At 49.4% G+C, this 26,865-nt stretch overlaps 7 protein-coding genes across 8 annotated transcripts; 2 read left to right on the forward strand and 5 right to left on the reverse strand.

The window, feature by feature from the left end:
* Positions 1-365: 365 nt before the first annotated feature.
* On the reverse strand, positions 366-2,138 carry FVEG_05903 (hypothetical protein). Its single transcript, XM_018894131.1, has one exon. It carries the CDS (start codon positions 1,779-1,781, stop codon positions 582-584), a length of 1,200 nt encoding a protein of 399 aa, XP_018751134.1. The 5' UTR covers positions 1,782-2,138; the 3' UTR covers positions 366-581.
* Positions 2,139-2,930: 792 nt separating this feature from the next.
* On the reverse strand, positions 2,931-4,540 carry FVEG_05904 (sterol 24-C-methyltransferase). Its single transcript, XM_018894132.1, has 3 exons — positions 4,111-4,540; positions 3,738-4,059; positions 2,931-3,688 (listed from the first exon to the last, which is right to left on the reverse strand). Exons 1-3 carry the CDS (start codon positions 4,347-4,349, stop codon positions 3,104-3,106), a joined length of 1,146 nt encoding a protein of 381 aa, XP_018751135.1. The 5' UTR covers positions 4,350-4,540; the 3' UTR covers positions 2,931-3,103.
* Positions 4,541-6,084: 1,544 nt separating this feature from the next.
* On the forward strand, positions 6,085-7,205 carry FVEG_05905 (hypothetical protein; the record flags this gene model as incomplete). The annotated part of the gene is made up of 3 exons (XM_018894133.1): positions 6,085-6,249; positions 6,296-6,980; positions 7,030-7,205. 3 exons carry the CDS (start codon positions 6,085-6,087, stop codon positions 7,203-7,205), a joined length of 1,026 nt encoding a protein of 341 aa, XP_018751136.1.
* Positions 7,206-7,514: 309 nt separating this feature from the next.
* On the reverse strand, positions 7,515-8,544 carry FVEG_05906 (hypothetical protein; the record flags this gene model as incomplete). Its single annotated transcript, XM_018894134.1, has 2 exons — positions 7,515-8,423; positions 8,470-8,544. 2 exons carry the CDS (start codon positions 8,542-8,544, stop codon positions 7,515-7,517), a joined length of 984 nt encoding a protein of 327 aa, XP_018751137.1.
* Positions 8,545-9,754: 1,210 nt separating this feature from the next.
* Positions 9,755-11,123, reverse strand: FVEG_05907 (hypothetical protein; the record flags this gene model as incomplete). The annotated part of the gene is made up of 4 exons (XM_018894135.1): positions 9,755-9,760; positions 9,810-10,635; positions 10,686-10,934; positions 10,984-11,123. The coding sequence occupies 4 exons, from the start codon at positions 11,121-11,123 to the stop codon at positions 9,755-9,757; spliced, it is 1,221 nt and encodes a 406-aa protein (XP_018751138.1).
* A 6,461-nt stretch (positions 11,124-17,584) lies between these two features.
* FVEG_05908 (hypothetical protein) lies at positions 17,585-26,773 on the reverse strand. Of its 2 annotated transcripts, XM_018894137.1 has the most exons (3): positions 24,451-26,773; positions 23,186-24,399; positions 17,585-22,944 (listed from the first exon to the last, which is right to left on the reverse strand). In XM_018894137.1, exons 2-3 carry the CDS (start codon positions 23,398-23,400, stop codon positions 17,673-17,675), a joined length of 5,487 nt encoding a protein of 1,828 aa, XP_018751140.1. In that variant the 5' UTR covers positions 23,401-24,399; positions 24,451-26,773; the 3' UTR covers positions 17,585-17,672. The 2 variants fall into 2 exon arrangements, with proteins under 2 accessions (XP_018751140.1, XP_018751139.1); XM_018894136.1 differs by having other exon boundaries at positions 23,186-26,773.
* On the forward strand, positions 24,154-26,585 carry FVEG_05909 (hypothetical protein). The gene is made up of 2 exons (XM_018894138.1): positions 24,154-25,098; positions 25,149-26,585. The coding sequence occupies exons 1-2, from the start codon at positions 24,531-24,533 to the stop codon at positions 26,186-26,188; spliced, it is 1,608 nt and encodes a 535-aa protein (XP_018751141.1). The 5' UTR covers positions 24,154-24,530; the 3' UTR covers positions 26,189-26,585.
* Positions 26,774-26,865: the final 92 nt, after the last annotated feature.

Here is a 26,865-nt window from a genome sequence, read left to right on the forward strand (position 1 = left end):
ACAACTCAAACCCTCCCCGGCGATGCATCAATCCCTATTACAAATCCATTGTTCTCTACGATTCATTATCACTGACAAATTCATTCTTAATCCCCTGGTTCTGATGTGCAAAGTCGCCGAAGAATGTTGTTGAATCCCGACTCCACCAAAGTCCACAGTGGTGAACTCCGTCCGTAGGGCTGAGAATTATCTCGCCGGCAACGACCCGAATGCCGGATTTCGCGAAACTATCCGAGAATGTTAAACTAGCGGTACAGCAATAGTTTGGAATCGTAATGGAAGCTGCATCCTTTTTACTTGACTTCTTCATGTTTTCCATGGGAGCCATTTGAATGGAGGAGACATTGAGACTTATCACCTGTCAACCTCACACAAGCCATTGTGTCAATCGCAATTTCTCTTATTATCCAAAAGGGTATCATCAACACCCTCAGCATCAACAGACTCAAATACACAGCTTTGTTCTCTCCAAAATATTCTCTACCACTCATTGTTGACTCACTAGCAAAAGGTATCCATCCCAATCGAAACGCCTATCTCATGTATCATCACTAAAATGACCGGCTGCTTTTTTCCATGCCTCAATGTCTATGCTCCTCCGACGTCTCATTATGCGACGGTAACTCCGCCGCAAAACTCTGCTGCGCCGGCGCCGGCGACGGATATCCCGCCGAATGCTGCGAATACATACTCGCGCGATGCGAGTCAGCAGCCGAAGGACTAGACTGCGACCATCGCGGGTCATACGACCCCGTAGAATTACGATAGTTGCTAGGTGGATGTCCAGGGCTGGGCTGCTGTTGGAGATTTGGCGATTGCTGTGGGTGGTAGTAATCGCCGGGGAGTTCCATGGGGAAGCTCTGGATGTTGGTTTTTGGTGGCACGGGCGGTGCTTGTTGTTGGTATTGGGTGTTTGGGGGAGGTGTTTGGCCTGGGTGGTAGCCATATGGGCTTTGCGGATATTGGGAGTTGGTGGCGTCGGGACGGGCGTAGGGGTATGTTGGTGAAGGTTGGGGTTGGAGATGTTGTTGTTGCTGTTGAGCATATGCGTAGGGCTGAGCGTAAGAAGGACCTGGGCTCATGGGTCCAGGTCCAGGAGGAGCAGAAGCAGCGAACTGACCCTCTTGCATAGTCTGCTGTCTCAAAGCATGTTGTTTCGCCTGATTCGCCTCCGATCGATCATTAGGATTATAAGTCTTGAGCTTTCCATCCTCAAACATCGCCTTTAAAAGACCAGCATCAAGCAACTCCGCCTTCTTAACCATACGGTTAACCATATCAACACTAGCTTTTCTCGACTCCGCCTTGACGAAACCCATCAGGGTAATGTTGCACTTGAGCTCGACATCAGTGCGAAGATAAAGCCCCTCCTTCGGCGCACCAAGCTGTTCAAGTCCAAGCTCAGGCTGCTCCGGCGGTTCAATGCCCGGTTGGTTCCCCATAATGCGGTACTTGTTCCTCATGTCGATACCGAGCGGGATATAAATATGCGACTGCATACCCCACGGCATATCGTGAAAACATCCATTGAACGTGAGCTTTCCGGAGCCTATCTTTCCCAGACCGGGGATGTACTGGATGCGCTCTGTGATCTCGTACCAGGTGCTGTAGTACTCGTCGGCGGCGGCATGGCGAGGGGCGGGGATGGGCTTGTGCGACAGGACGAGGGGATTGAGGGTGATGATCTCGCCGTGGGAGTGAAGAAGATCGATGGCGAGTTGTCGCGGGATGAAGCCCGGGATGGGCGTGATGATGGTGAGGGTTTCCTTCTTTTTCAACATCGTGGCTTGATAGATCTCGGGTCTCGTATCGGGTTTGTTGATGTTTCAGCTGCAAGGTACGCCACGATATCGATTGAGCTCCAGATAGCTAGCCACTCAAAAGATGGCACTCTATCACCTTATCGTTCTTTTCAATCGTAAAATATCGTATCTCGGTAAATTTTCGTATATCTCGTAGCAGCTTCGTTTCGCTAACGACGCTCTTATCGCTGGAATTGTTTCGCCCGTGTTCCAGCTAAACTCGCAAAAAAACAGAGCAGAGAGGGGAGGCAAAATAGAATAAGAGGGGGGAACCACGGGGATTAAAAAAAGGGCTTGCAGAGAAGAAGCAGGGGGCGGCCAGCCACTGATGAGTGATGCGAAGGGGTCTGGGGGTCTAAGCTATACCGTCACGACTATGATGACGTGAGACGGCCGCTTCCATTTGCTGGGCATTGATGATCACTTGCTCCCAAACAAGCTGTGAGCTTCAAATGCCTAGAAACCAATGCCGTAATCATCTACAATACCAAGCCCTGTCTTTTTTATCCCATCTTTTTAGCATTTTTGATCGCAGAATATTAAGAATAAAGCTCCCCATTCTGAAACAATCGTATTTCAGCCCTGTCCCACATCGGCCCCAGCCCCCCAGATCCCGCTGAGCTATCCCGAGATTTCAGCGCGCGTACGGGTACAGCAGCAAAAATAAAAACATCACAGCTCGGATTCCTCATCTTCCGACAAGCTGCGCCTTCGTAAATTCATACAATATTCCCTTCTTAGGGTCATTGGATGAGTGTTCCCACCCGGGAGTTGCTTTTCCCGTGGTAATTGGTCATTGACGCGCGGTCTCGGAGGCTTGGTGAGATTATCGGCAGTGGATATTTGAGCGGCCGTTGGAGGGAGATCTAAGCCTTATCGATAAGCCAGACGGCTAAGCTTTCAACACGTGGGGACTTTAATAACATGGAGACCTGGAGGTTATCATGGGCAAATATCGGGGATTACATATTTATGACTGATATTAAGTCCGCTTATGGCTTTGCAGGGTTGACAGTGGCCTGCTGTGTTTGCTCATTGCTACAGAGGTATGATGCGGCCAGCCCTATCGCTCACAGAGTGGATGCGACCCTGGGCTTATGAGCATCGAGATTCTGCAATGCATAAGGAGGCGAAAGTAATAATTGCGATTAATAATGAAACATTTTGCTTGACTGAGCAGATCAATATCGATTTCTTAATCTATTATCTCCATGGGGTATACCACCCCTTACCAATAGTCTTCCATTAAAAGCTCTCCATAGCTCTCCGTTGCCCCTTGCAAACGTCTTACCAATCCACCGTCACTTGCCCTCCTCAGGCTTCCTCCCAACCATCAAATACATCGGCGTAAACAACTTTCTCTTCCCACCCTCAACCAACGCATCCGCAGCCTGACCAAGACTATCCGCCGTCTTCCTCGTCCCCCTCGGCGCAATCCAACACGCCTCCAACGCCCCAATTACATTATGCATCACAAGTCTCCCCCACTTATTCATCCTCAAAACCGTAAAGAAATCACCGATAGTCTGCGCATATCGCATGTTACTGTCCAAAGGCCAGTACCACGGTGCCGTTCCGTCATCTGTAGCTGCGAGATCCTCATGCTGAAGAAGGTCGAAACCAGCCGCTTTAATGGCTGATAGACCGTGGTCGATCTTGAACATCTGCGCGATGCCGTTGCCTTGCTCGATGTCTAGACGGATACGGCGCTGTTCGAGATCGTCGTTGTTGTAGGTTTCTGTCATGAGCCATTCGTAGACGCCAAAGACACCACCGGGTTTGAGGACTCGTCGGATTTCGCTGTAGACGCCTTCTAGGGAGGGTGCGTGGACGGTTGCTTCGATGGCATAGACGGCGTCGAAAGAGTTGTCCGGGAATGGTATTTTCTACCACATCGTTAGTAAGTCAACATAGATTCGGTCAAATGCAACTTACCATAAAGTCTCCTTGGACAAATCTAAGCTTATCAGAAAGACCCTCTTTCTCAGCATATATAGTTGCCCGTTGGACTTGATACTCGTTGAGATTCAACCCAGTAACATGAGCACCAGTAAACTTGACAATTTCTCGAGCAGGTCCCCCAACACCACATCCAACATCCAGGACTTTCATACCAGGCCTGATACCGATGTTATGAGCGAGGTAATGTTCGTGTCGAACAATAGCGCGGTTGAAATCCTCTCCGTAGGCAAAACGGCAGAAATGAAAAGACTGAGACCATCCGTACTCGTAGAGATCAGTTGCGAGGTTATAATACCTATTTCTCAAAGTCAGTAACAGTGAAAGGCTAGAGTTGAGGGGAACTTACTGTCTTGTCAAACTGGCATAGTTATCAGTTCTCTCCTGTCGTACAGCCTCGACTTCATCCTCGGCTTTCTTGTTATCCCAGAACTGGAAGTATTCATCGACAGCTGCGGCGTGTGCTTTGTTGTCTTTGTTGATCATGGCTCGCATTCCGCCTTTGGACTCTTTTGATTTTCGGTGGAGGACATTGTCGAAGGCTGAGTTCTGGGCCTCGTCGTAAGAAATCAGTTCTGAGGATGGCATTTTGGAGTTTCGAGGGACTGAGAATCTAAAGAGGTACTTGGAAGAATTGATGGGACTAAAGAGTTGATGAACTTGGAGTGGTCTGATTTTCGTTTGAGGAGAATTGTTCTTGTTTAAATAGAAATTGGAAAACTCCAAGTCTGTATGCAAAGGAGGCTGGTCCTTTGATATTTCGGATTCCTTCCCAACTCCATACACTTCATACGCTCCAACTATTGATTCCTACAACTATGATATAATCCATTTCCGAAAACGAACAAGAGCTGTATATACCGCTGTTGTGATCCTTCAGTTGACGTTGTGAAACAGAGTACGAATACGAACTCCACATCCGAATGCGAGAACTATCATCTGCTACTCACCGTTACGCGTTCCAGTTTATTACGGGGGGATAATCGCTCAAGATAACGATCTGATCTGATCTAGATAGATGGAAACTTATCTGCACCAATCGGATTGTTGTGATTTGCCTTGTTCGTCTCGAACCGACCATTGAGTTGCGGCTGTCCCTGCAGCTCGCTAACGGTGTTGGCTATTGAGGTATCGGCTATTGTGTCAGACTCTGTTTGAAGATTCTAGACTTTCCTATGTTCTCCGGAGTTCTTTAACTATATTCTGAGTACTAGTGTTTCGTATTCGTGCCTGCACTGGATCCGAAATTCCAAAGTCAAGAAGAACTTTAAGATATCACCGATCCGCGGTTTCAGCCCTTGGCGAGTATTCAGAGCAGTGTTGACTCTAAATTACTTCGTTTACTATTGAACTTCTATGGGGAAATGCGTAGAGGGTATGGCGTTAATTTTGACTTACCTGCAGTGTCGTTCCGTTACGAGATTGATAAATAAGCAACGCGTACTATGCACAGCGGCTTCGAGACCTAATGATACTTCTTTTTCACAATATTTCAGTTCTTTTAATCACTTATATGCCGTATCGCTCTTGCTACTGCCACTCTTTTCCAACTCGACTTGGAGCAAAGCACCCAAGCTTTGGATCGGGCCACGCGTAAAATTCCCCTCGAATCCGTCTTCGATACATTTCTCTCACAAAGACACTTCTGTGGTATCTTATACGAACCCTATATCATCAGTCATGGGCAGGTCCTAGAGCAAACGTGATGATCTGATGTTGGATGATGGAGGTTTAGCAGGGACTGGCGGGTGCCGTTCTGTTTACGCGGGCGATAGAAAAGCAGACATTCTTTATGCTCCTAGAAAGATTTTCAGCGAAGTTGAAGGGGGTGAAACGCTAGGAGCTTGGTAGAATGAAGTAGTAAGTACCTTGTAGTAAAGTGTCAAACTTGACTTGAATTTGCTTCCGCAATTGCAGAAGGACATGACCAGAAACCGCCATAATAATAGCACACTTTACTTACCTACTACCCTGTTACACGATTACTTTCATACCCTGGCATAAAATTCTCTCATTATTCTCGCTGCGCGTTCCTTTTTCTCACCCCTGGGCACAAATCTGGGAATAGTTTCACTTTAAATGGCTGCCTACATACCCTGGAGAAGTGGCTGACAATAGCCAGTGGATACTCATTTGCGAAAACGACAACACAGTGCAGCAGGCTACAGCATTTCTCGTGAATTGAGCCCAATTCAGTATAATCGCATGCAGTGTCTAGAATTGGGGTTGGTTTGCGATGTGGTATAAAACAGGCGACATTCCCAACTTCACCGCTCCAATTCACCATCAACTTCCCTTCTCAACAACGACAATGTCCTTCAATATGAACTCTGTGCCCGACTTTGATGACCTCCCTCCGTTTGAAGGCATGCCAAAGGGCTGTGCCTGGGGTGTTTTTGACCGTGAAGGGAAGAAGGATCAGGTTGGAACGCTGAACTTCCTGACTCCAGAAGTTGTTCGAAATGCAGCTCTCGAGGTCAAAGATGGAGTCTCTATATCTCTCAAGCACGTCTCTCGAAAACACTCACTGTTAGATACTGACGTTTGATAGCTGGCCGCTCAATGCCATGAACAAGCTCAACATCCCAGGACGACTCGCCGCCCAGCACAAGATCCTCTACATACCCGAGAGTATGGCAGCGCTTCCTTTCGAACAGGGCAAGTCATGGGACGATGAATTATCCTTCAACACGCAGTGTAGCAGCCAATGGGATAGTCTGTGCCATTTCCAGCACCAAAATTCAGGTCTAGCATACAATGGCTCGAATCCCGATAGAGAAGCCTTGTCAATCGACTCAACCGAGTCTAACAAAATGCCAACCCTGGACCATTGGCACTCCCGAGGCTGCATCGCTGGTCGTGGTGTTCTAATTGACTACGCTTCTTACGCTGAAGAAAAGGGCATTGAGTTCCATGCCTTTGATGGGAATCGCATCACGGTTGAAGATCTCGAGGCTTGTGCTGCCCACCAGAACGTTGAGTTCCAACCCGGCGACATTCTCATCGTCAGAACAGGCGCAACCGAAGTAGTCGATAACATGAACCCCGCTGATCTGGGTAAGATGGCCGCTGCCAAACTAACAGGTCTTCACGGCTGTGAAGAAACAGCTCGATGGCTGTGGAACAAGCGCTTTGCAGCTGCAGCGTCGGACTCGAATAGTTTTGAAGCGTTTCCCCCACTGAAACCTGATGGTACCATCGGTGGAATGAAAGATCTCGGTGAGTTGTTCTTGTTTGGGAGACTGTGAATGTTTGTTAACTGGTGCAGTGCTTCATATGTATTGTTTGAACATGTTTGGTATGTCGATCGGCGAGTTGTGGGATCTGAAAGAGTTGGCGAGGTATTGTAAGGAGAAAAAGAGGTACTCGTTCATGATTACTTCGACTCCTTTGAATCAACCTGGACTGATTGGATCGCCTCCGAATGCATTGGCTATCTTCTAGAAGATGCTGGTTATGGGATGCCTGGGGGTGTTGGAGGATGCGAAGGCACAAAACGCCCATTCCTTGAACAAGACAGCAAGTCTGACACTATAGAAATTGAACAAATTCATTACTGATGGTGATAATGGATGGACTCAATGAATATAGATCACTGGTACCTTTGCGAGGTAGCCAATTGCTCAAAAGTACTGGCCTCGATGGCTCTTCTGTCACCCCAATCTCTTCACAGGTCTCTTACAGATGCTGACTTCTTTATCGCAAAACTTTGTGAATACTTTATTCTTTAATTATATGCCAATTCCATAGTCTCTATCTTCGTCCAAGTCCAAACATCCTCACGCTGTTCCTCCACGCCGCTTCCGCAACCTCATCAACACCAACACCCTTCAAACCCGCTACAACCAGCGCCACACGCTCCATATAACAACTCTCATTCCTCTCTTTAACCAAGCACTTAGCATCCCACTTATCCCTCTTCTTCGACGCCGGCAACGGTCTCGCATTCTCGCAGTAACGCTTCACCACATCACCTTTCAGCTCTCCCCACGGCGCATCCGTCTCCAGCTGCAGCGCGTCGAGCGGTATCTTGGATACCATCTCCAAACTCTCTGTGCTCTGGAAGCTAAACCCATTGACGCTGATGCCCAGACCTAAAGATACAAGCTTCTCCATCTGGCTTGTGCTGCCGACGAAGCTGTGCACTAACCCCCCGCGGGGGAGTTTCTCCATATATGGTGTAATCATCTCGACGAAATCGTCAAAGGCATTGCGGCAGTGTAAAAACAGTGGGAGATCCCAGCTATTCTTGACAAACAAGTCCAATTGCGCTTTGAACGCTTTCTTCTGAACATCCTTCGAAGCGTGTTGCTCTCTATCATAGTCAAGACCTAGCTCTCCAAAGGCAGCGATATGTGGCGTGTCCTGTGCAAGTGCACTGTTGACTTTCTGTTCCAGTTCATCAAGGTATGACTTTCCACCGGCGTCAAGCTCAGAAGCATGATATGGATGTACGCCGATTGTATAGTAACACTGCGAGGGGCGGAGCTTGACGATACTTTCGTTGTGGGACACGTCGGCGAGTGACATGCCCGTCAGCATAACTTTGCTGACGCCAGCATCTTTGGCACGGTCTAGGGTGTTGATAAAGTCCGGTTCGTGGTATTGCTTAGTTTCGCGGTATACACCTTTAAACTCTTTCGCGGTAGCTGTAACAGCGACCTGAATTGTCAGACATGTATAGCTTCCTTCAGAGTATCGGACTTACATCTGCGTAGCGAATCTCAGAGGATGGAGCTGCCGGAGCTGCTGCGGGGAAAGCACTCAGATCAATAGAAGACATGGTTGTTATGATGATATTGTCAATGTTTAATGAGATTCTCAAATGAGGGGATAATCTCTAGGTAAAGTTTGAAAGAGGAGGTGCTGGGCTTAAAGTACTTGGAAATAAAGTTCCACTCAAAGGTCATGAAGATATCATGCTGCAGCTTAAACACAGCACTAGCTACGTACGAGGAGCTTCCACGGCTTCTACGCCCAATGACAGCAGCTATCAGACTCGAACCCTAAATATCTTGGCTTTAAAATTACGTCAGCCTCTCCATTATGTGGAGGTCTCTAGATGCGGAGATGTGAAGCTAGTCTGCTGTGCTGTGCACGAGCTGAGCTGTCAGAAGAGGGGATTCCTACGTGTCGTATTGACATGCCATGGTCACGCGAGTCAGTTTGGTTTGCCTTCATCAGTTCAATGGTCGGTCTGTTTCGAATAATACTGACTCCCAAAACCGTGGGCCAAACTCCCCATCGCCTCATCAGAAACAACACTCGTAGCCAAGACCATTCTTTTCTTAACCGCTTTTTTTTTTGCACCCCAGATTCCCCCCAAGCACACCAGGTATATCGTGCTAAACCGTGAAACCTACGCGTCGAGCAAGCCTCCGATGCTTGCATGAACCAGAGAGCGATGCCAAACAGAGTCGCTGTGCAGCCAGTCCTCCTATAAGAAGCCAATGAAATGCGCGAACCCAACCCCCACCAAGTAAGAAGGCCTTGGTCTGACTACGAGAAAAGATTTGGAAGGAAACAGTGGGCGTAGCTTTGCAAAGACGACGACGTGTGATCATCACGCTGAAGCGACTTGAACATATCCATGGTTAAAGACAGTGACAGACAGTCAAAAGCAAAAAGGAAAAAGCAGTGAGTGACTAAAGTAAACGCAGAGGGTACAGGCAAGTAGCTTAAATGAATTGAATTGATGACAATCCACCGGGTGACCAAAGATCTCCAACGCCAATCATGATTCAGACCCAAGGAAATGGAGTGAGCGTGGTGTCGTGTTGAAATCCTGAGCTGCCATAAAACTTAAAGTCATGATCCCAAATCGAAATCAAGGTTGGGTATCACTCGTAAACTGCCGAAAAGCAGATACAACTGTTACGCGATAGCTCATGATAAGGCAAGATAACTGAGCCCAAGGAAATATAAGTGCCGGGGATTGGTCGTATAAAAGCCCCTTCGTCAACGAGTTCGTGGTCAAATTACTGCAAATGGAGTTAGAACTCCTAAACATGTCAGTACAGAGAGGTCAATCGGATGAGTCACGCTTACCTGGGGAGGTCCGCCAGGTCCGGGGGGTCCAGGAGGGCCAGGAGGTCCTTGGGGACCGGGAGCAGGGCCGCCAAAGTGCTGGGGGCCATAGTTGCCAGGTCCGCCGTGGCTGGGCATGCCCATGTAGTGAGGGGGAGGAGGGGCGGGGCGGTAGGGAGTACCGACGCCAGAGTTGTTTTGAGAACGTCCCCAGCTGAGGCGCACGCGAGAGTTACCAATGGGGTAGCCCTGCATCTGGTTGATGGCCATCTCGGCAGCGTGGCGGTGAACGAACTGAACGAAGCCGCAGCCCTTGCCAGGAGGAATCTTGACGTAGGTGATTTCACCGAAGCCCTGGAAGAAAGATCGGAGCTCGTCCTCGGTGACGTAGCCAGAAAGGCCACCAACGAAGACGGTAGTGTTGTTGGGGTCAGTGAACTGGTTCATCTGAGTGGCAGGGTTAAAACCACCATATCCGAAGCCCTGCATACCACCTCCATTCCACATCTGCTGCTGAGGCATACCACCCATCATGGGACCGCCATTGTGGTGTCCTTGACCACCGAAGCCGTGGTTGCCACGATTCTTGGGCGTAGCAGTAGAGATACGCATGGGTCGGTTGCCGCAGTAGACACCCTGCATCTCAACAAGAGCACGCTGCTGGTCGTTCTCGTCGGAGAAGCGAACGAAACCATAACCACGGCTCTGGCCGGACATGGCGTCGGTCATGATCTTGGCAGACTTGCAAGAAGGGAATCGAGCCTGGAAGAGAGAAACCAGGACGTACTCGTTGACCTCGGGGCCAAGGTCGCCAACGAAAATGCTGTACTCGGGACCACGATCGTCCCTGGAGCATGTTACTAATAATTCCACCAAGCGTTTGGGGAGAGCACATACCGTCGGTCAACGAGACCACCACCAGAAGCCCAGTTGAGCTTGAAGGTGCGCTGGCTGTTAGGAACTTGCTTTCCGTTCATGCCGAGGGCGCTGGTTGCGGACTCAGGGGACTGGAATTCAACAAAGCAGTAGCCAGCGTTACCAGAGTTCTTATCACGGATGACCTTAACGTTGACAGATTCATGAGCGGCAGACATAAAGACACCCTTGATGAAGTTCTCATCCATCCAGGGCTCGAGCTCTCCCATCCTACAATAGTCAGCACTCGCTTATACCATGACAGCCAACTACTACTTACCAGAGAGTGGTCTTGGGAGAATCAGGACCAGAGCCAGGAGGGGGGGCAGAGCTCATGTCAGGAGCGGGAGGAGTACCGTTGGAGAAAGACATTGGGCCAGCAGGGGCTGCGTTGTTGGGGGGGACACCGGCGAAATCCATAATGCGCTTTGGACGAGTTAACACCATGGGTAAATATGAATGAGTACCAGCGAAGGAAATACAACCAAGTGCAAATTCGCAAAAGAGGAGGAAGAAGGGGGAGAACGTACCAGAGTCAAGAACCAAGCACGAGCTTTATATGTTCAAGGAAAAAGCAAGATGTTGCAGGGCTTTACAGAGCAGAGCAACAATAACAGAAGACTATTCGTGAGTCAGTAAAAGTATTGAGCGAGCCCCAATGCGAAGGCACTGGGAGAGATGAAAGTTGTGCTGTGACAAAAAAGAAATGCATATAATGTGGGGGGTAAGTGAGGATGCCGTCTCGATCAGCCCGCAGCAAAAAATACAATCCACAGCAAATCAGAAGCGCCGAGCCGAACAAACAGGGACGAAAGCTCAAGGTTTGGCCAGTATTGTTCCGAATGATGATACTGCCCGTGGCTTGGGAGAGTGAATCAGAGGTCCTAGGCTCTTGAACCAGGTGGATCCTTGGGTTCCATCTCGTGAACTCTAGCTCCGCAAACTGAACAATGGCCTGAGTGGTTCGTGGCCGAGCGGTAGGTAGGCTTCCGAGGCGCATTCAATGACCGCTTCAACGACCTTCGTGAGGCTGATCGTCCAAAGGCGGGCCGCTTTTGGGAGGGAAATCATCGCGATAGAGCAACTTACCGTGGGTAGTAAACTCGTACACGTCGTAAAAAAGTCGTAGAAGAGCTATCAGCAAATATTAGCGACGGTGTCGCGGGGCTCGAAGGAGCGTGAAGAAGCGAAAGGTTGATGCAAGGTCAAGAAATTATTGCGATGTGGTGCGCCTGCATGTGGGAAGGTGAAGGTTGAGGGTTGTAGTTCAGGCAACAGTGGCTCGCCCGTGCGGCTCCTGCCTTCTTATAATCAAACAAGCACCAACAAGCTCCTCTCGATAGTGGAGTTTTTCTCTCAAAACTCTCGCTTCCAAAAGGACACATCGATAACCATCAAGACCGTTCATCAATAAGACAAGGTTTGCGAAACAGGTCCACGTGCTTAGGCAAACCAGTCACACAAGGCAGCGAGTGGCAACATCAGGGCGAAATTGCATAACGTACCGTCAGAGAATCGAGTACCGAAAGCACAACGAAGTAAGTCGCTATTTTTGGATCGTAAGACCTGCAAAGCTGATGTGAGCGGCGCGGTTCAGCAGTGCCAGATTGAATCGTCCTACCTTCACGCCGAGTCTAATCCTTAAAGAATATGAATCTGATAACCGAGAATTGGACTCCGAAAAGTATTCGTACAGATGCGAATCAAGTCTCTAAGACGCCGTCACGCCGGTACAAGCAATGAAATGCTTCTGAGGAGAGTGATGGGGATGCGAAACGCCAAATCGTCGTTCTCACAGGGTAAGGTGCTTTACCAAAGATTCCAAAGGAATGTGGTAAGGTAGCTGCAAACGTTCCCGAAATGAGCTGAACCTATGCAATTGTTAGTCTTCTATTGGTCTCCCCAATTGCCAATTCATGTTGGTCCCGGAAGCCATGATTGGGAGTGTCCAACTGGTCCTAACATCTGTGACGTTCCCCAGGCTGGGTTGGAAATCCCCAAAGTCCAGGTGCAGGTTCGTCCATCCTGATTGGTCGATAAGTTTTACGTAGGCCAGACACCGCTTCGACGAACGCTTCATTGGCTAATGGGGGGCCGTTCACGGAAAAGTTATTCGTGATCTCCGGTCGCAGTATACTGGAAGAGCAGTCCTTAGACGACAAGTGCCAACATGATGCAGGTCTCTCCATCCATGATCCTGGTTCCAGGTGACTCGGCAGCCCCAAAGTTCTCTCCCTTCAGCGTCGTGCGTTATTCGAAGATTCCAGGATTTCAGCATCCCTGATTCCGGGTGACGAGTTGTTCGAAATGACAATAGCTTGCGCCTTAGTCACCATGACCAGCGTAACTGAGCATATAAAGTCGGTATACGGTCGACACCCAATTATCAGGTATCGAAAGCTTTGTACGCGACGCATTGCAGGTATTGTTTCAGAAGTCGGCAAGGAGACTCGTTGCGCTGCTGACTCCTTCGGTGCTGCTTATCGATATGGTCGCTTCGCGGATGATCGGAACGGGTGAACAGATGCGCGGGGGGGACTGAGTGCTGCCCAAAAATCGAATATAGCATGGAATCTTCGATTCAAAGCACATTCGAAGATCCATGGAGCTGATCTTTTTCTCAAGTAGAAAATTGTCGATGGCGGTGGGCGCAATGCGTATCAAGCGTCGTTGAAGCTGATATCCGGCCCAATCCCACAAACCTCCCTCCACCAACCACGACTACAAACAAATGTGCAAGGAATCGACAAGCAACAAGGGAATGAAAGAAAGCAAAACTCACTTTTAGGCGCCAACAAAAACAACAGTAACTGTCACAGCCAATTTCCGAAACACGCGCAAGGGAAGAGCCGTGAAAACCGTGATGAGTACAAAGATGGATGAGGGGAAACAAGAAAGAGAGTCGTGGGATGAGTCGTAATGCGGGAGACAGAGAGAAAAAAGACGAGCTTTTTTTTTCTTAACCTTGCCTTGTTTGGGCCTTGGGTCTTGGGAACAATCGGGGACACGCGGGGACGAGGGCACCGGTAGGGGAAAATTGTCGACCAGGGGGTGTGGGCTGCCGTATCCGCTGACAAGGGGATCTTGGATCTTGGTGCGGGCTTGCTCAGGGTGGTACCGAAACAGCCCAATGGACGAATGACGCTTTTAAGTCACTGGGCGAGTGACGGAGCGGCTGCAGGTGCACGGAATTCAGATGAGATGATGGTAACGGTAGCGTGGACCTGGTCAAGCAGGCGCAGTAACGGACACTCCGTAACACAACAAAGCGTTCAAGACGATTGCACAAGGGACAGAGACGAGAAGACGATCAAGCGGTTGCTTCGGAGGGAATAAGTTTACGCAAGAAGTTTAAGATGGGAGGGGGGATGAAGGGTCTCTACAAGATCTTAACAGAGGAGGGGAAGAAGCCAGGAAGAGGGCTTTTGGAGAACAGACGCACAACATCGAATTACATTTCCATTGGGAGTCAAGAGCCCAGAAGAGGCTCACCACAAGGTGGTGGGAGCCAGTAAGGGTGGGCGTGGCTTGAGAAAAATGTGTGTGTCGCGATGTGGAGAGACTGGAAGGGATGGAAGGGATGGAAGGGAGGAGAAACGAGAAGGACAAGGACAAAACCTGTGGGCCTTGCCCTAGCTGCTCTTACGCACAGTATCGACAATTTAGTTCGGCAACTTTGCGATCATCGTGATGCATACAATCACCGGACTTGCTATGGCGATGGCGATGGTCAAAGTGGTTCGAAACAATGCGAAGCTCGAGCTCGAGCCGTCTACTCGAAAACTCGAGGCTGTAATGGCATTGTTTGGGGCCCCTTGCTGTTTCGCTTGAGCTGGATACGTACTTTTCGAACGGGCAAACTCAGCCATGTTTGGGCTTGGGTACCTGTCGTGCTGAAAAGCATTGTGTGGCTCTCCGCAACCAGGGCTACCCTTGACTGCTGGCGTGGCGCTATCTCAGTACATACCTAGTGCCTAAAGCGACACAGCTGGGCACCATTAGGACTAGAAGCTAGACAGTGAACAGTGGCCTTTGAGCGCTGGGCGCTGGAAGCAGGACGGAGCTTGCGAACGAACACAACCCCTGTAAAAACAGCCCTGCTGAAGTGGACCATGAAATCATAGGGCATGAGGGTCGATGACCTGGAAAGTAGCCCGATCTATCAAAATGCACTGTAAGGACAACAGCGATAGACGACCAACGGAGAGCTGAATGCAGGGAAGATGAAGAGTTCATTGATGATCGTCGTGCCTGTTGTTGGATGGAAACGCTGGGGGCAATTGAGCATGGCATTGAATTCATGCAAATGGCCTGTCAACTGAGGTTGAACGAGCGAGAAAATGGAATGAAGGGAGCGCCCGGGGCCTCGCTTGTTGGTTTCACCACGCAAAAGCATTACAATTGCTTGTTGCGGATGAAGCGCCAGCAATTCACGAATGCACGGCTCACTCAGATCAGCGACAATGTTTCAACATCTCATTTATCTGAATATCTCCGGCCATCGTATAGTGATCACCAGCCCTAGGATTTAAGATTGCTATCGCGACAAGCATCCCCAGAATCCCTTGCTTGCATCGATTGCAAGGCTCGTGGTGTCGAATGCTCGTCATAGCGACGTGCTACAGGCGAGCTCAGACCGAGACAACCCATGCGACATGGCCTGAGAACTTATCCATTCGTTGGCAGAAGACCTGAGCGTGTGCAATCGCAACTTGATCTTGTTCGGGCATCTTTGCTTGCTTTTGACAACAGATAGGGCGGGCATCATCAGCCAACGCCCGTTCCTCGAGCATCGGGCCATTTCGAGATATCACAGCCAGTAGTGAGTGATCATACAACGATAGCTGACCACTTCAACGTCGCCTTCGCACAGTCAAGTGCTCATTACTGTTGGCTTTCGGTTACAAAACAGGAACCTCAACGCCTCCCAACTCAATTGCATGCCGCTTATGCATGGACCTCAGAGTTGGTTGAGGCTATCTATTTCTGGGTGACAAACTCTCCCTGGGAAGTGTTAACTCAAACCTAAAGTGTGGCGCACTCCAAAACCCATGTCGAAATGCCCTGTTCAAAGCAAGATCTCGGTCTGCTCTCGCGCCAAGACAGGAAAGCCCTTCTAGACCGCACCAGGGTTGAGCCGTCTTGGTGATAGCGTCGTCGCCCTTATTTCGGGCGTAGATGCGAGAACAGCAAAGTTGTCTCGTATATCAGGCAATCTTTTGATTTTGCGTATTTTGAATCATAGCACTGTATTGAAACAACTTCGTGCCGAGGTCACCTCATGGAACCATCTCTACTGAAAAAGCGTGCGACTACAGCAACGCCGTCGATATTGCTAACAGAACAGCTCGACAAATGGGAGGTTTTTCCAGGCCTCCGGGAATCGCTGCTAGTGGATCCTTTGCACACCAAAGATTATTCCTGACACCACCATGCAGCATCACTGCTACAGCACAAAGCATCTTTTGACCTTGATGATGACTGGCGAACTTGTGTGCACTAGTTTGACCAATCAGGTTGAAGATCTCGCTCTTGCAAGACAGTGCGTCATGGTCGTTTTTGACAGACTGGCTTTATCCCCTGTCAGACTCTTCTTTGATGGTCGTATTGAAGGTTGACTACGGCTTACAGTATGTTGCTTGAGCTCATAGTACTCTGACTCGAAATCTGCAAACATCTTCAGATAGCGTGCCTTTGCATATTGGTTTCGCGAATTTCTACGCTTCTGGTTCCTCCCTTTAGCCGCATTCATCAATCTTGGGACCAGGCCCCTGGTTGCTACTTGCAGATCGTTCAATCCCACCTTGCGACCTCGTGGGAAACCCAGCAGTAGACTGGACTGGACTGGACTGGTGACGCAAATTGCGGCTTAGAAAACCGATGGTCCTGAATAAGTTCTCCGCTAACTGTGCTGCAGCTCTGACCCTGAACAAGAACTGAATCGTGAACTTTTGGAGCATCGTGAGATTTTTACTGGCTCTGGGTCAAGTAGCTTGGAACGGCAGAGGTTGTTACTGAATGTTCATGACACAAGACTGGCATCATCATATCACGTCTGACTGGCAGCAAACGCTACGCTGCGCTGCGGCTGCGTTGCGGTTTGCGATCTGGCGACAGCCCGGCGTGCCAATATCGCTGCGGGGCATTGAGTCTTTCTGTGCCACTCTACCATCCTTGTCCTTTTCCACAACTTATCGGCAATATGTTGGGACACATTTCGCCAATGATGTCTAATTGTTCGTCTTGGCAAGATAGAGCAAAAACTGCCCTCAACTTTTGATGATGCTTTCGGCAATTACTCTCTGATCCGCGTTTACTGATACATAGCAATTATAAATTGAGACAGAAACCTACCTACCTTTGCACTCCAGCTCAACGTTACAGACGTATCATCCGTCGGCGACTTTGATTGGGCTTCCGTCACACGGCGAAGCATTTTTCGGCAGTGGATCCATCCAAGGTACCGACGTTTCCGGCCGTTTGCCAACGTCCGATCCGGCCGGAGATGGGTTGGTAGCCAACGGCTCACAAACCACGCGCGTCTCTTGTGTCGCTCGAACATTCTGCTTTTGTTTCGGTTTAACGAGTTTGCCGACGGATTGGGCTTGATTGGGGGGGACTATGTAACGTTGGGCAAATTGCCTTTCTTTTTTGTACGGCATTATGAGTGCTGCGGTAGGATGTGAGGGGGTTGCGATGTTTGCCAAGATTGAAAGTAAGGGTAGCTGCCAGGGTTTAGGACGTAAGGAACCAGCATGCGTTCGTATTGCGACAGTCAGTCTAGCATTGCCATGATCCGCCCAGGCTTGTGATAATATGTTATAGTCTTTCTGAGCAGATATGGTTCGCGGTCAGCATAGCCTCACAATAGGACTGTTAAGCTCAATGATATCTGGTGTATTTCTTAACCTACGCTAGTAAAAAGATAATGATCTAAACGCTGAATCTCTAGAAAGCTTCACCCCTCTCTTACTCCATCTCAACGAGGATATCCCTCAGCACACGCTGAACCTCCAAAGACCTCTCGGCTTCCAGCGCCTGACTCACCATCGTCTTCAACTGCGCAGCGTCAGGGCCCCCAGTCGGTCCAAAGACTCCCTTGCCCTTTGCCTTGAACAATGCGCCCACTGCCTTGGCCCTCATAACTCTCTGTGCTTCAGTGCCAGTGTCAACCAAGTCAACATCCAGGCTCAGTAGATAAGTAAGCGCCACGGCATTTTCATCCGGTGTTGATGAAGGCGTGGCATCGTTCATAAGATCGCGTACACACTCGTACCATACTTGGCGCTTGATAGTCGCAAAGTTCGGGCTTGACAGGAAAGGCTTGAGAATATTGATGATCTTGGTCAGAATGCCAAGATCAGTTCGGCTATGCCCGCGAGCAACAGCCTCCAAGCCGTTGGAAGCCGCCTTCTCTGCAAGCTGTTCCTTCGCGACTTGATCCTTAGAGTCGATATCCATTTTATCTCCATTCTCGGTCTCGTCGTCTCCCTTCAGCTCTTCAAGATAAGGCGTAACGATCTCCACAATCTCATCAAGCATGTCGAGATCATCCCGAGCTTTCGCAAACTCCCAGAGACAGCGGAAAGCGTGCACACGGTACTCGTCGTTGTTTCGCTTAGCTTCTCGAAGAGCAATCTTCTTCATCTGTGCAGCGATCTTTGTGTCTGACTTCCACAAGCTGTGTCCCTTCTCGACGAATTTAGGGTATGATTCAAGGAGCTTCTCTTTGCCAGCGAATGTCTTCAGGGCCAGTGCTTTCTCGAAAACAGGCCAGATCTTGTTGAGATTGGCGTCGCTGATTTGGCCACTAACATCACTTGCACTTGCAACATCAGATACCATAGCCGCAACGGTGAAAGCTCCACCATGCCGAAGGGCCCATTGTGCAGTATCCAAACACCTCTCCACGAGTGCTACGATCTCGGGAACGTAACGAACAACAGTGCGACTGCTTCCAGCGTGCTGCTCCCATACTTTCTTGAATACTTTGCTGGTATACTCGTCTGTATCGTGAGAGCCCAAGTAGGAGAAGGGTAGCAATTGTGTCTCTAGGGCAGTGAAGTGGTCAGGCGAGACCTTAGCCAGCGCCACAATCACATCTGCAGTCTTCTGGCGACGCGATTCCTCCTCTGCGTCGAAGTACATGTCGATAAACTTTTTGCAGAATCGGTTCTTGGCCGAGTCCGAAGCAGCTCTCAACATATATGCGGTAGCTCGAGCATATGCCTGGCTGACCTCGTCGTTCTTGTCCATTGTCTGCTTCTCCATCAGTTGGAGGAACTTGTTGCTCACTCCCTTAATGTCATTTGTGTGGTTTGTGAATAGGGTCGTCAATACACGACTGCATCCTATCTTTGTCGGCATGCCGAGAGCAGTTTTGATAGTTGCCTCTAGTTTAGGTGCCAATTCAGCCATAACATCCGCGTCCACGAATCGAAGTGAATTGTCAATGGCCTCAGAAATCGGAGATCGGTTCACCATTTGTGATCGAATTTTATCAATCTGGTCTCGGCTGTCCTCACCAGCTCTCTGATAATGCCAGTTGATTTGCTCGGGCTCGATAGAGCTCAGTAAACCAAGAAGTTGAGGAACCATCTCCGGAATAAATGGTCGGAGAGCCTTTCCACCCTTCTTAGTGAGCTCGATGACGGTAATAGCAGCAAAGGCTTGGACTTCTTTGACAGAACTTTCGATACCTTTGTCAGACAGAAGGAAGGGGAGAGCCTCCTTCATCATAGATTTAGCAGCAGATCCACTAGTTCCCTCCTCGAGTTGTCGAACAAGAGTATTAGATAAGGTTCTGCAAAGCTTGAAGGCAGCCTCTCGCACAGAACCTTTGACATCATCAAGAACCTTTAATGCCGATATCCAGATATCACGGTATCGATTCTCGTACTTGTTGAATGGCTGGCCCTGGATGAGCTCCGAGATAGCAGCACAGCTTGCTTCTCGCATGCGCCATTCTCGGCCCAAGATACTCTTAAGCAAGTCTTCCAGGATCGCATCAAAGTGAGTGCTGATAACTGCGCCCGAATCCTTGACAAGTGCCTTCCAAATATCGTCCATGGATCGCTGCACGTTTTGATTGGGGTCAAATCGGTAACGGTAGAGCTTGGGATAGAGCTTAGGGTCAACTTCAGACTCTGAAAGAATGTTGCTGAGTCCAAATCGACCAAAGGCAGATCGAGTTGACCAGGTAGCAGCATTCGCAGCAAGTGACATGAACTTGTAAACAAGCCTTTGATCGCCAACTTCATTGGCTAGATTGACAATGTCCTTGTATGAAGTGATGGAGCTGCCCTCGCCAGTTGGCAGAGCACCAGGCTCAAACAGCTCTGTTTCTTGGTCGACCTTGAGCTGGGTGCCGTTGCCTGTGAATGCAGACACTAGATCCTTCACAAGGGCGCTCTTGAGATCAGCATCGCCACGCTCGTATACCAAAGACAAACCGCGCGAGGCAGTCTCTTGTACAAGCTCGTCGCGTGCGCTAAGAAGTCTCATAAATGCAGCTTGAGTCTCTCGGAGCCTCGACTGAACCTCTTCCAGGTGTGAACAATATTGAACAATGCAGAAAAGCCAGATGCCGGACGCCTTCAGCAGCGATGGCTTTGTGGCCTTGCAGTCAGCGAAGATCTTGTTAAGAACAGCTGTGAGAAGCGGGCCACGGGATCCATTGCGCTTCTGAAGACAACCGCGAGACTCGACATCCAGGGTCAGCTTTACATAATCGGATTCCCATCGTGCCAGAGTTGCAGTGATAGCATCTCCCACAGTGAACTGCACTTCGACTTGCTTGATCTCATGTAGGGCGAAAAGCTCCTTGAGGATGTTGCCCAGGACTCCATGCGACCATCCATCTTCGCTCTCATTAGCCTCTCCACTTTCACTCAGCCCGGCAGCCAGTCTTCCCAGAGCAAGAATTGCCTTCTCGTTGCTTTTCTTTGCTGAGGCGACTAGCTTGCTGATAACCTTTTCCAGTGAGTGATCACCTTCACGTTCCGGGATAGCGAGTCCGGCTGTCCACAGCTGTGCAAAAGCCTCGAGCGCTGTGTCATGGAGTGACGACACAACGTTTTCGCCGGTGATGAACTGAATGGGATATTGAACATCGTCGGGAATGGGTTGTCCGTAGTAAACGCTTCGCGAACAGACGTAGCTGTATGCCAGTAATCCTCCCTCAGCAGCGTTGAGTTCAGGCCCGACTAACCTCTCGGCGTTTTCGAATAGTGCACTCAGAGTCTCGCGGTAATAGTCTATAAGAGACGGGTCATTCGCGAGATGTGACACAAGCATTCCAAGGGCACGAGCAGTCAGTGACCGGACTTCCTTATTATTCGACTTGATCAGCTGGAAAAGGCCATCGCTAAACATGGTCAAGAACCCCAGTGCCCCGCCGGGGCTGAGGGATGCCACATCAACAAAACAACGGATGCATTCTTCCGTAATCGGAGAGTCCCTGAGGTAGGCTCCATCGAGGCATGCCTTCAGATAGAAGAGTATGTATCCACTATCGATTGTATGCAGATATGCTAGGATCTTCTCTCGCGTCTTGATGTCCGTTTTGACTCGTGCATCTAGAGTTTGCATCCAGTCAGGCTCCACTTCGAAGTCTTCGAGAGCTGTGAGGAACATTATGTGCTTGCAATATCTCAGGGCAACTGGGAAAGCAGCTATACGAGATTCTTGGAAGTTCTCAAACACCGAGTGCGACTTTTCTGTCACATCTGGAAGAGGGGCAGTGGCGGCTTCCGTAATGGTATATGGGCTAATTTCAGAACCAAAGAACGTGACTATCATTTCTTTCCAGTCTGGCAATGTCGGACTGGTTTCGGCGTGTGCGTGATAAGTCCAAGGGTCAAGACCTTTGTGGCCCTGCTCAATAACATCACTTCTCTCGCTTTCGTAGGCACCAACGGCCAGAATGTCAATCCAGCGTCCCAGAACATCGGAAAAGGCGAGGCACTGGTTGGCCCACTTGACCACAGCGTGTCGAGTGCTTCTAACAGCAGGGGGCTCATCAGCGAGAGACATAAACGTTAGCAGCATTGTCTTCAACTCTTGAGACTCATTGCCCGTCATTGCCGGAATGTTGGTGGTTAGGCTGGACAGAGCTCCATCTATGTTCACAACTGCATCGGAAGTCGTATCCTCTGACAATGACTTAAAAAGCCAGTGCGCGAGTTGTAGACGCCTCCCAATTGGCATATTCGCACTTCTCGCCAACACTCCAATAGTTTCGTACGCTTTCGATCGTAGTGCAATATCGTCGTGAGATGTTCGCCACGGAACAGGCCAGCCTTGACGCTCTATAAAAGTGGACAGCTCATGCACGAGAGGAGCAGCAATGTCAAATCCTTCCTGCGTGGGCCCAACGCGTGCTACCCAGGCAAGGTACTGAAACGTCGCCGTATGCAGTTTTGTTTGTTCGAGCGCACTCTTGGGCAGCAGATTCTGTGCCAATTCACTTGAAGCTTGATCTGGCGAGGAGAAGTTGAGTTTGACTACAGCCATGATATCATCCGACATTGTTGCCGAGATGGATGATTTAGAGAGCATGTTGAGAATTCTGGTCCGGTAGGTGGGCGGCAGGATTGAGTGAGCATGAAACAGGCGCTTGACAAGTGGCTCATCTTCCATAGACACAGAGCTTCGCTTCAAAACTTCTTCAGCTGCAGATACAAGTCTGTTATCGAAACTGGATGAAGCGTAAAGCGCGGGCAAGAACTTCTCTTCGTCAGTAAAAGCACCACTTGCAAGCAACGAGATGAGCTTGAGCTTCAACTCTGACATCCTCTCGAAAACCTTCTGTGACTCGGGGCTTTCCACAGCTAGCGAATCGAGCTCAGCTTTAGTGAGTGTTGGGTTAGCTGTGGTCCAGTTCTGAGTTTGCGTAGGGTTCCGTAGCCGTAGGAAAATGCTAATCATGCTAGCAAGGAACTTTGCGTCGGCCTCGTCTGATAGTCCGATTGCTTCTCGGTACTCGGTATCATCTTTGCTGCCTCTTGGAGGTATCCGGGCATCAAGGAGGAGACGCAGAATGATGTTGAAGAATGGACCAGCTCGGGCAACACCTTGGTCCTTGGCGAATCCTGACAAAGCTTTAGGTATAAGCTGTCTTCGTTCATAGTCATCCAGGCGCTCTATGCTATGTTGTATGGCTGAGATATCAAGTTGCTTGACTAACGGGGAGTCACTAGACTTGTATTGATCAAGCAGTGCGCCTACAGGAAGAATTACCCTGTGTCGATGTTAGTTCCATATCAATTTCACGGATTGCTCTGACACTAGAATGCCAGAAAACTTCAGAGTTCGACAATAAATCATCCTAGATAATCCCGAACTCGCCTACGTGGCAGAAATGCTTGGTACTTTCGGGGTGGTTTGGGATGAACCTAGCCGACTCTCCGACTACCTTAGGGAACAATTTTCGCACCAAATTTTGGAACCCAAGTCTCGTTTCACGCTGGGATCTGACTTACTCCGGGGGTTGGATGAAGGTCTTCAGGTTGGAGAATATCTGGACCACTTTAGCTCGAACTTGAGCATGTTCACTAGCCGCCTTGAGGATGACCGGCGGCAGATAACGTTGTAATAGCTCGTGCAGCTTATGTTCCTTGTTGGCAACATTTAGGATCTTGAGCTCGACGGTGTCCAGCAGCTGCAGTTCCCTCTCTTTCGTTGTTGCTGCCGCCATGATTGAGGGGGTATTGTGTGTTTCGAATTTGATATTCTTCAAGCTCAGATAATCGATGTGGTTTGATCATAAAAAGTATTAAAGATGTAAGAACGAGTTCAGACGGCGATTTACGACTTGTTGTGCTTTGTAAGGAAAGGCACAGGCAGCTCGGTGACGAATAACCTCAGGTAGGTGCTGCCGGGCCATATTGTCGCCAGTCAACCATATCGTGACGTTGCATGACTAAGCTGACATTTGTCAAGTTGGTCAATTTTCTCGGAGACAATAGATATGATAACAGGAGCTAAAAACTTCTAGTAAAATATGGAAAACAAGTCTAAGTCGCTATACACTCCTATTTGCCAATTTGATTTTGTATAGCAGTAATTAACTGTGCCATTCGTAACTGAATGGCGAGATGAGTAAAACTTGGCACCACCCTGGGAAACTGAAGATAAGATCCAAGTCTAGACGCGTTCATGATTCTAGCATAACAACGGTATAGACCCGTATTTATTATTATTTCTCAATATGCAGGCATGTCGTAAAACAAAACACTTTCTTAATTAAGGTAGGAAAACGTTTGTTTATTGCCATGGATCATAGTAGAGGACATAAATCAGCTTTCATCTTGGGTAAGCTGTGCATATGAAAGAAGTCGCGTCATTGATTTTCCGCCCGTCACAGTTTCACTCCCCTGTCACTTGCCCCTCCAAGGAAAAGGCGCTAAGCTCCACTGACCCGGTTGCGTCACTGTGGTTGGGTGCCTGTCTTTGGTGTCTGTGCTTCACTTTCACCTTCAACTTTCGCCTTGCTACTTGAAAGGGCATATCTCAACCACGACAAGGTCGATTTCTTCCGAGTGCGTTGCTGCTGCAAGCTGAAAGAACAACGGCACTGAACAGCTCACTATAAAACTCGCGCCATCAGCTTGAGACCAGTGACTATTTAGCCCGATACTCTCCCCGCTGTTGTCATAGCGGGGCATCAACTCTCCTCGCTCAAGCTACACCGAACCTTACGATAACACATTAATCAACTGCGTGTTCGACACCGTGCCCTGCTTACTTCCGATCCTCTCAATTTTCTAAAACTCTTACAAACACGACAGACTGACAACTCCTGCCCGACCAGGAGAGTCGCCAACCATGGACGACAACATCTCCAATTTCATGTCCATCACGGGCACAAGCACCGATGTCGCGCGGAGCTTTCTCGAGATGACTGCGGGTAACTTTGAGCGTGCCATAGAACTCTTCTTCGAAAACCCCGATCTCGTTTCCGGCGTAGGAGCTGGCCTTTCTTCAAGCAACCAGCCAGCCGCTGCCCCCGCGACAACATCGGCTTCCAGAGGCAACATTGGCAGGCAAGATTCGGCGGGCGTCATCCACATCGATAGTGACGATGACCAGGATATGCAGATCGAAGACTTTAGCGACAATGATGACGATAACGAGAGAGCCGTCGCAGCTCAAGCGGCCGCTCTAGCCCAAGAAGAAGAAGATATGGCAATGGCAAAGCGATTGCAGGAGGAGCTATACCAAGGAAACCAAGGGTCTGGGTCTGGATCAGGAGGAAACCCAGATGATGTCCGAGCACCTATCGCGCGGACTACTGAGACCTTGGTGGCACCCGGATGGGGTGGTGGTGAGCACGATGATGGAATGGAGGCAGCTTTTCTAGAAGAGTTGCGACGCAGGCGGCGGGCAAATCCACGTAAGTGTCTTAACTACCAGTAGTGGACTCTCACTGACGCATTCATCTAGCCAATCGTGCTGGAGGACCATTCTCCCAGCAAATATGGGCCGACCCTGACAGCCGCCCTGCCCAGGCACCCGAGAATGGAGCCCACGCAAGACGTCTTGTAGATTTGTTCCGACCACCTTACGATTTGATGGCGCGCATGTCTTGGGATGATGCCCGTACTCTAGGCAAGGAAGACAAGAAGTGGATCTTGGTTAATCTCCAAGACATGAACGACTTCAACTGCCAGGCGCTGAACCGTGACATTTGGAAGGACGAGGCTATTAAATCTCTGGTCTCAGAGAACTTCATTTTCCTACAGTACGACAAGGACTTCCCGGATGCCGAGGAGTTTGTGACGTTTTATTTCCCCAACCAAACACACGAGAACCCTGATAACTACCCACATGTCTCGATCATCGACCCCCGAACGGGCGAGCAAGTCAAAGTTTGGACAGGACGACCTTTCCCCTCCGCGCAAGAATTCCATGCCGAACTCGCCGAGTTTCTCGACCGCTACAGTCTCGCGGCCAATAGCAAGAACCCGGTTGCGAAGTCGACAGCACGAAAGCCACAGAGAGTGGATGTCGATCGCATGACTGAGGATGAGATGCTTGAAATGGCTTTGAAGAACAGTCTGGAGGGCGCTACAGGAAGCGGAGGTTCCTCGACACCTAACCTTCATGATCCCGATGCTTTAACCAAAGATCCTGGCCCTGAGGAAGGCAAAGGAAAAGAACCTGAAGCTCCGGTTGAGCAAAGTCCTTGGGCTCAAATTTCGAGCACCACCCCACATACCGAGCCAGAGGCCAACCCAACAACTACTACGCGCATTCAATTCCGACACCCTACCGGTCGTGTCATTCGACGATTCAATCTTGATGATTCAGTCCGCAGAATTTACGAATGGCTCAAGGCTGAGCCACTGGAAGGCAAAGAAGGGATCGAATTCGAGCTTAAGAAAATGCCTGCCGGCCAGGATCTCATCGAGAGCCTGGACACGACCGTTGCAGATGCAGGTCTGAAGCAAGGGACAGTCATGATTGAGTTCATCGAGGACTGAGCTGGTGAATGATAGAACGATTTCCTTTTATGCAGGATTACAGCAAACTTTGTAGATAGATCAGTATCGGAGCCATCGGAGTGAATTGGACTGGCTGTAGCCAGCGGATTACGGGGATTCTGAATCCTCGTGGCATCATTGCTATCGGAATTGATTTAGCTTTATCATGGAGGAGGGCATGGGAGGTTACTATCTTTAGACAGCTCATCCAAGTCATGCATGAGAAATGACACTTGAAAGCAATGGAACTGCGCAAATGCCATGGTCGCATTCTGTGCCTGGCCATGTATGATAGGGCTAATTTAACACCAATGCAAGTAATCGCGATGTAATTTTATCTGTGAAGCTAGTGTGATCGCGTCAGCTTGTTCCTGATCCCAAGAACTAACTTAACTACTCCGTAAATAAGAGTTTGCCGCTTATTCCAACCCTTGAATACATTGAAGTCAAAGCATCAAATGATACGTTTCACCATGCAATAGAGAGAAGACATGAACCAATAAAGCAGCATAAACCCCTTGCAGAATGTGATATCAAGTCATCATACCTGAACGTCCTTTAATGAGTTTCGTATCTCTAGAGCTGGGCGTTATTGAATGCAGAAGATAATTGGCCTCAAGACCATGTCGATAACTGAGGCTGAGGCCAGGTCAGGCCATGGAGGCCCTAGCAGGAGA

Source organism: Fusarium verticillioides, chromosome 2, assembly GCF_000149555.1.
Source record: "Fusarium verticillioides 7600 chromosome 2, whole genome shotgun sequence".
Classification (NCBI taxonomy): Eukaryota; Fungi; Ascomycota; class Sordariomycetes; order Hypocreales; family Nectriaceae; genus Fusarium; species Fusarium verticillioides.

Coding starts and splice junctions, on each gene's coding strand:
- FVEG_05908 (XM_018894137.1), bottom strand. CDS start 23,400: ATGGCGGCAGCAACAACGAAAGAGAGGGAACTGCAGCTGCTGGACACC. Junction 22,945..23,185: donor ACCTTCATCCAACCCCCGGA/GTAAGTCAGATC, acceptor ACATCGACACAG/GGTAATTCTTCCTGTAGGCG.
- FVEG_05909 (XM_018894138.1), top strand. CDS start 24,531: ATGGACGACAACATCTCCAATTTCATGTCCATCACGGGCACAAGCACC. Junction 25,099..25,148: donor CAGGCGGCGGGCAAATCCAC/GTAAGTGTCTTA, acceptor GCATTCATCTAG/CCAATCGTGCTGGAGGACCA.
- FVEG_05903 (XM_018894131.1), bottom strand. CDS start 1,781: ATGTTGAAAAAGAAGGAAACCCTCACCATCATCACGCCCATCCCGGGC.
- FVEG_05904 (XM_018894132.1), bottom strand. CDS start 4,349: ATGCCATCCTCAGAACTGATTTCTTACGACGAGGCCCAGAACTCAGCC. Junction 4,060..4,110: donor TATGCCAGTTTGACAAGACA/GTAAGTTCCCCT, acceptor TTTGAGAAATAG/GTATTATAACCTCGCAACTG. Junction 3,689..3,737: donor TTGTCCAAGGAGACTTTATG/GTAAGTTGCATT, acceptor ACGATGTGGTAG/AAAATACCATTCCCGGACAA.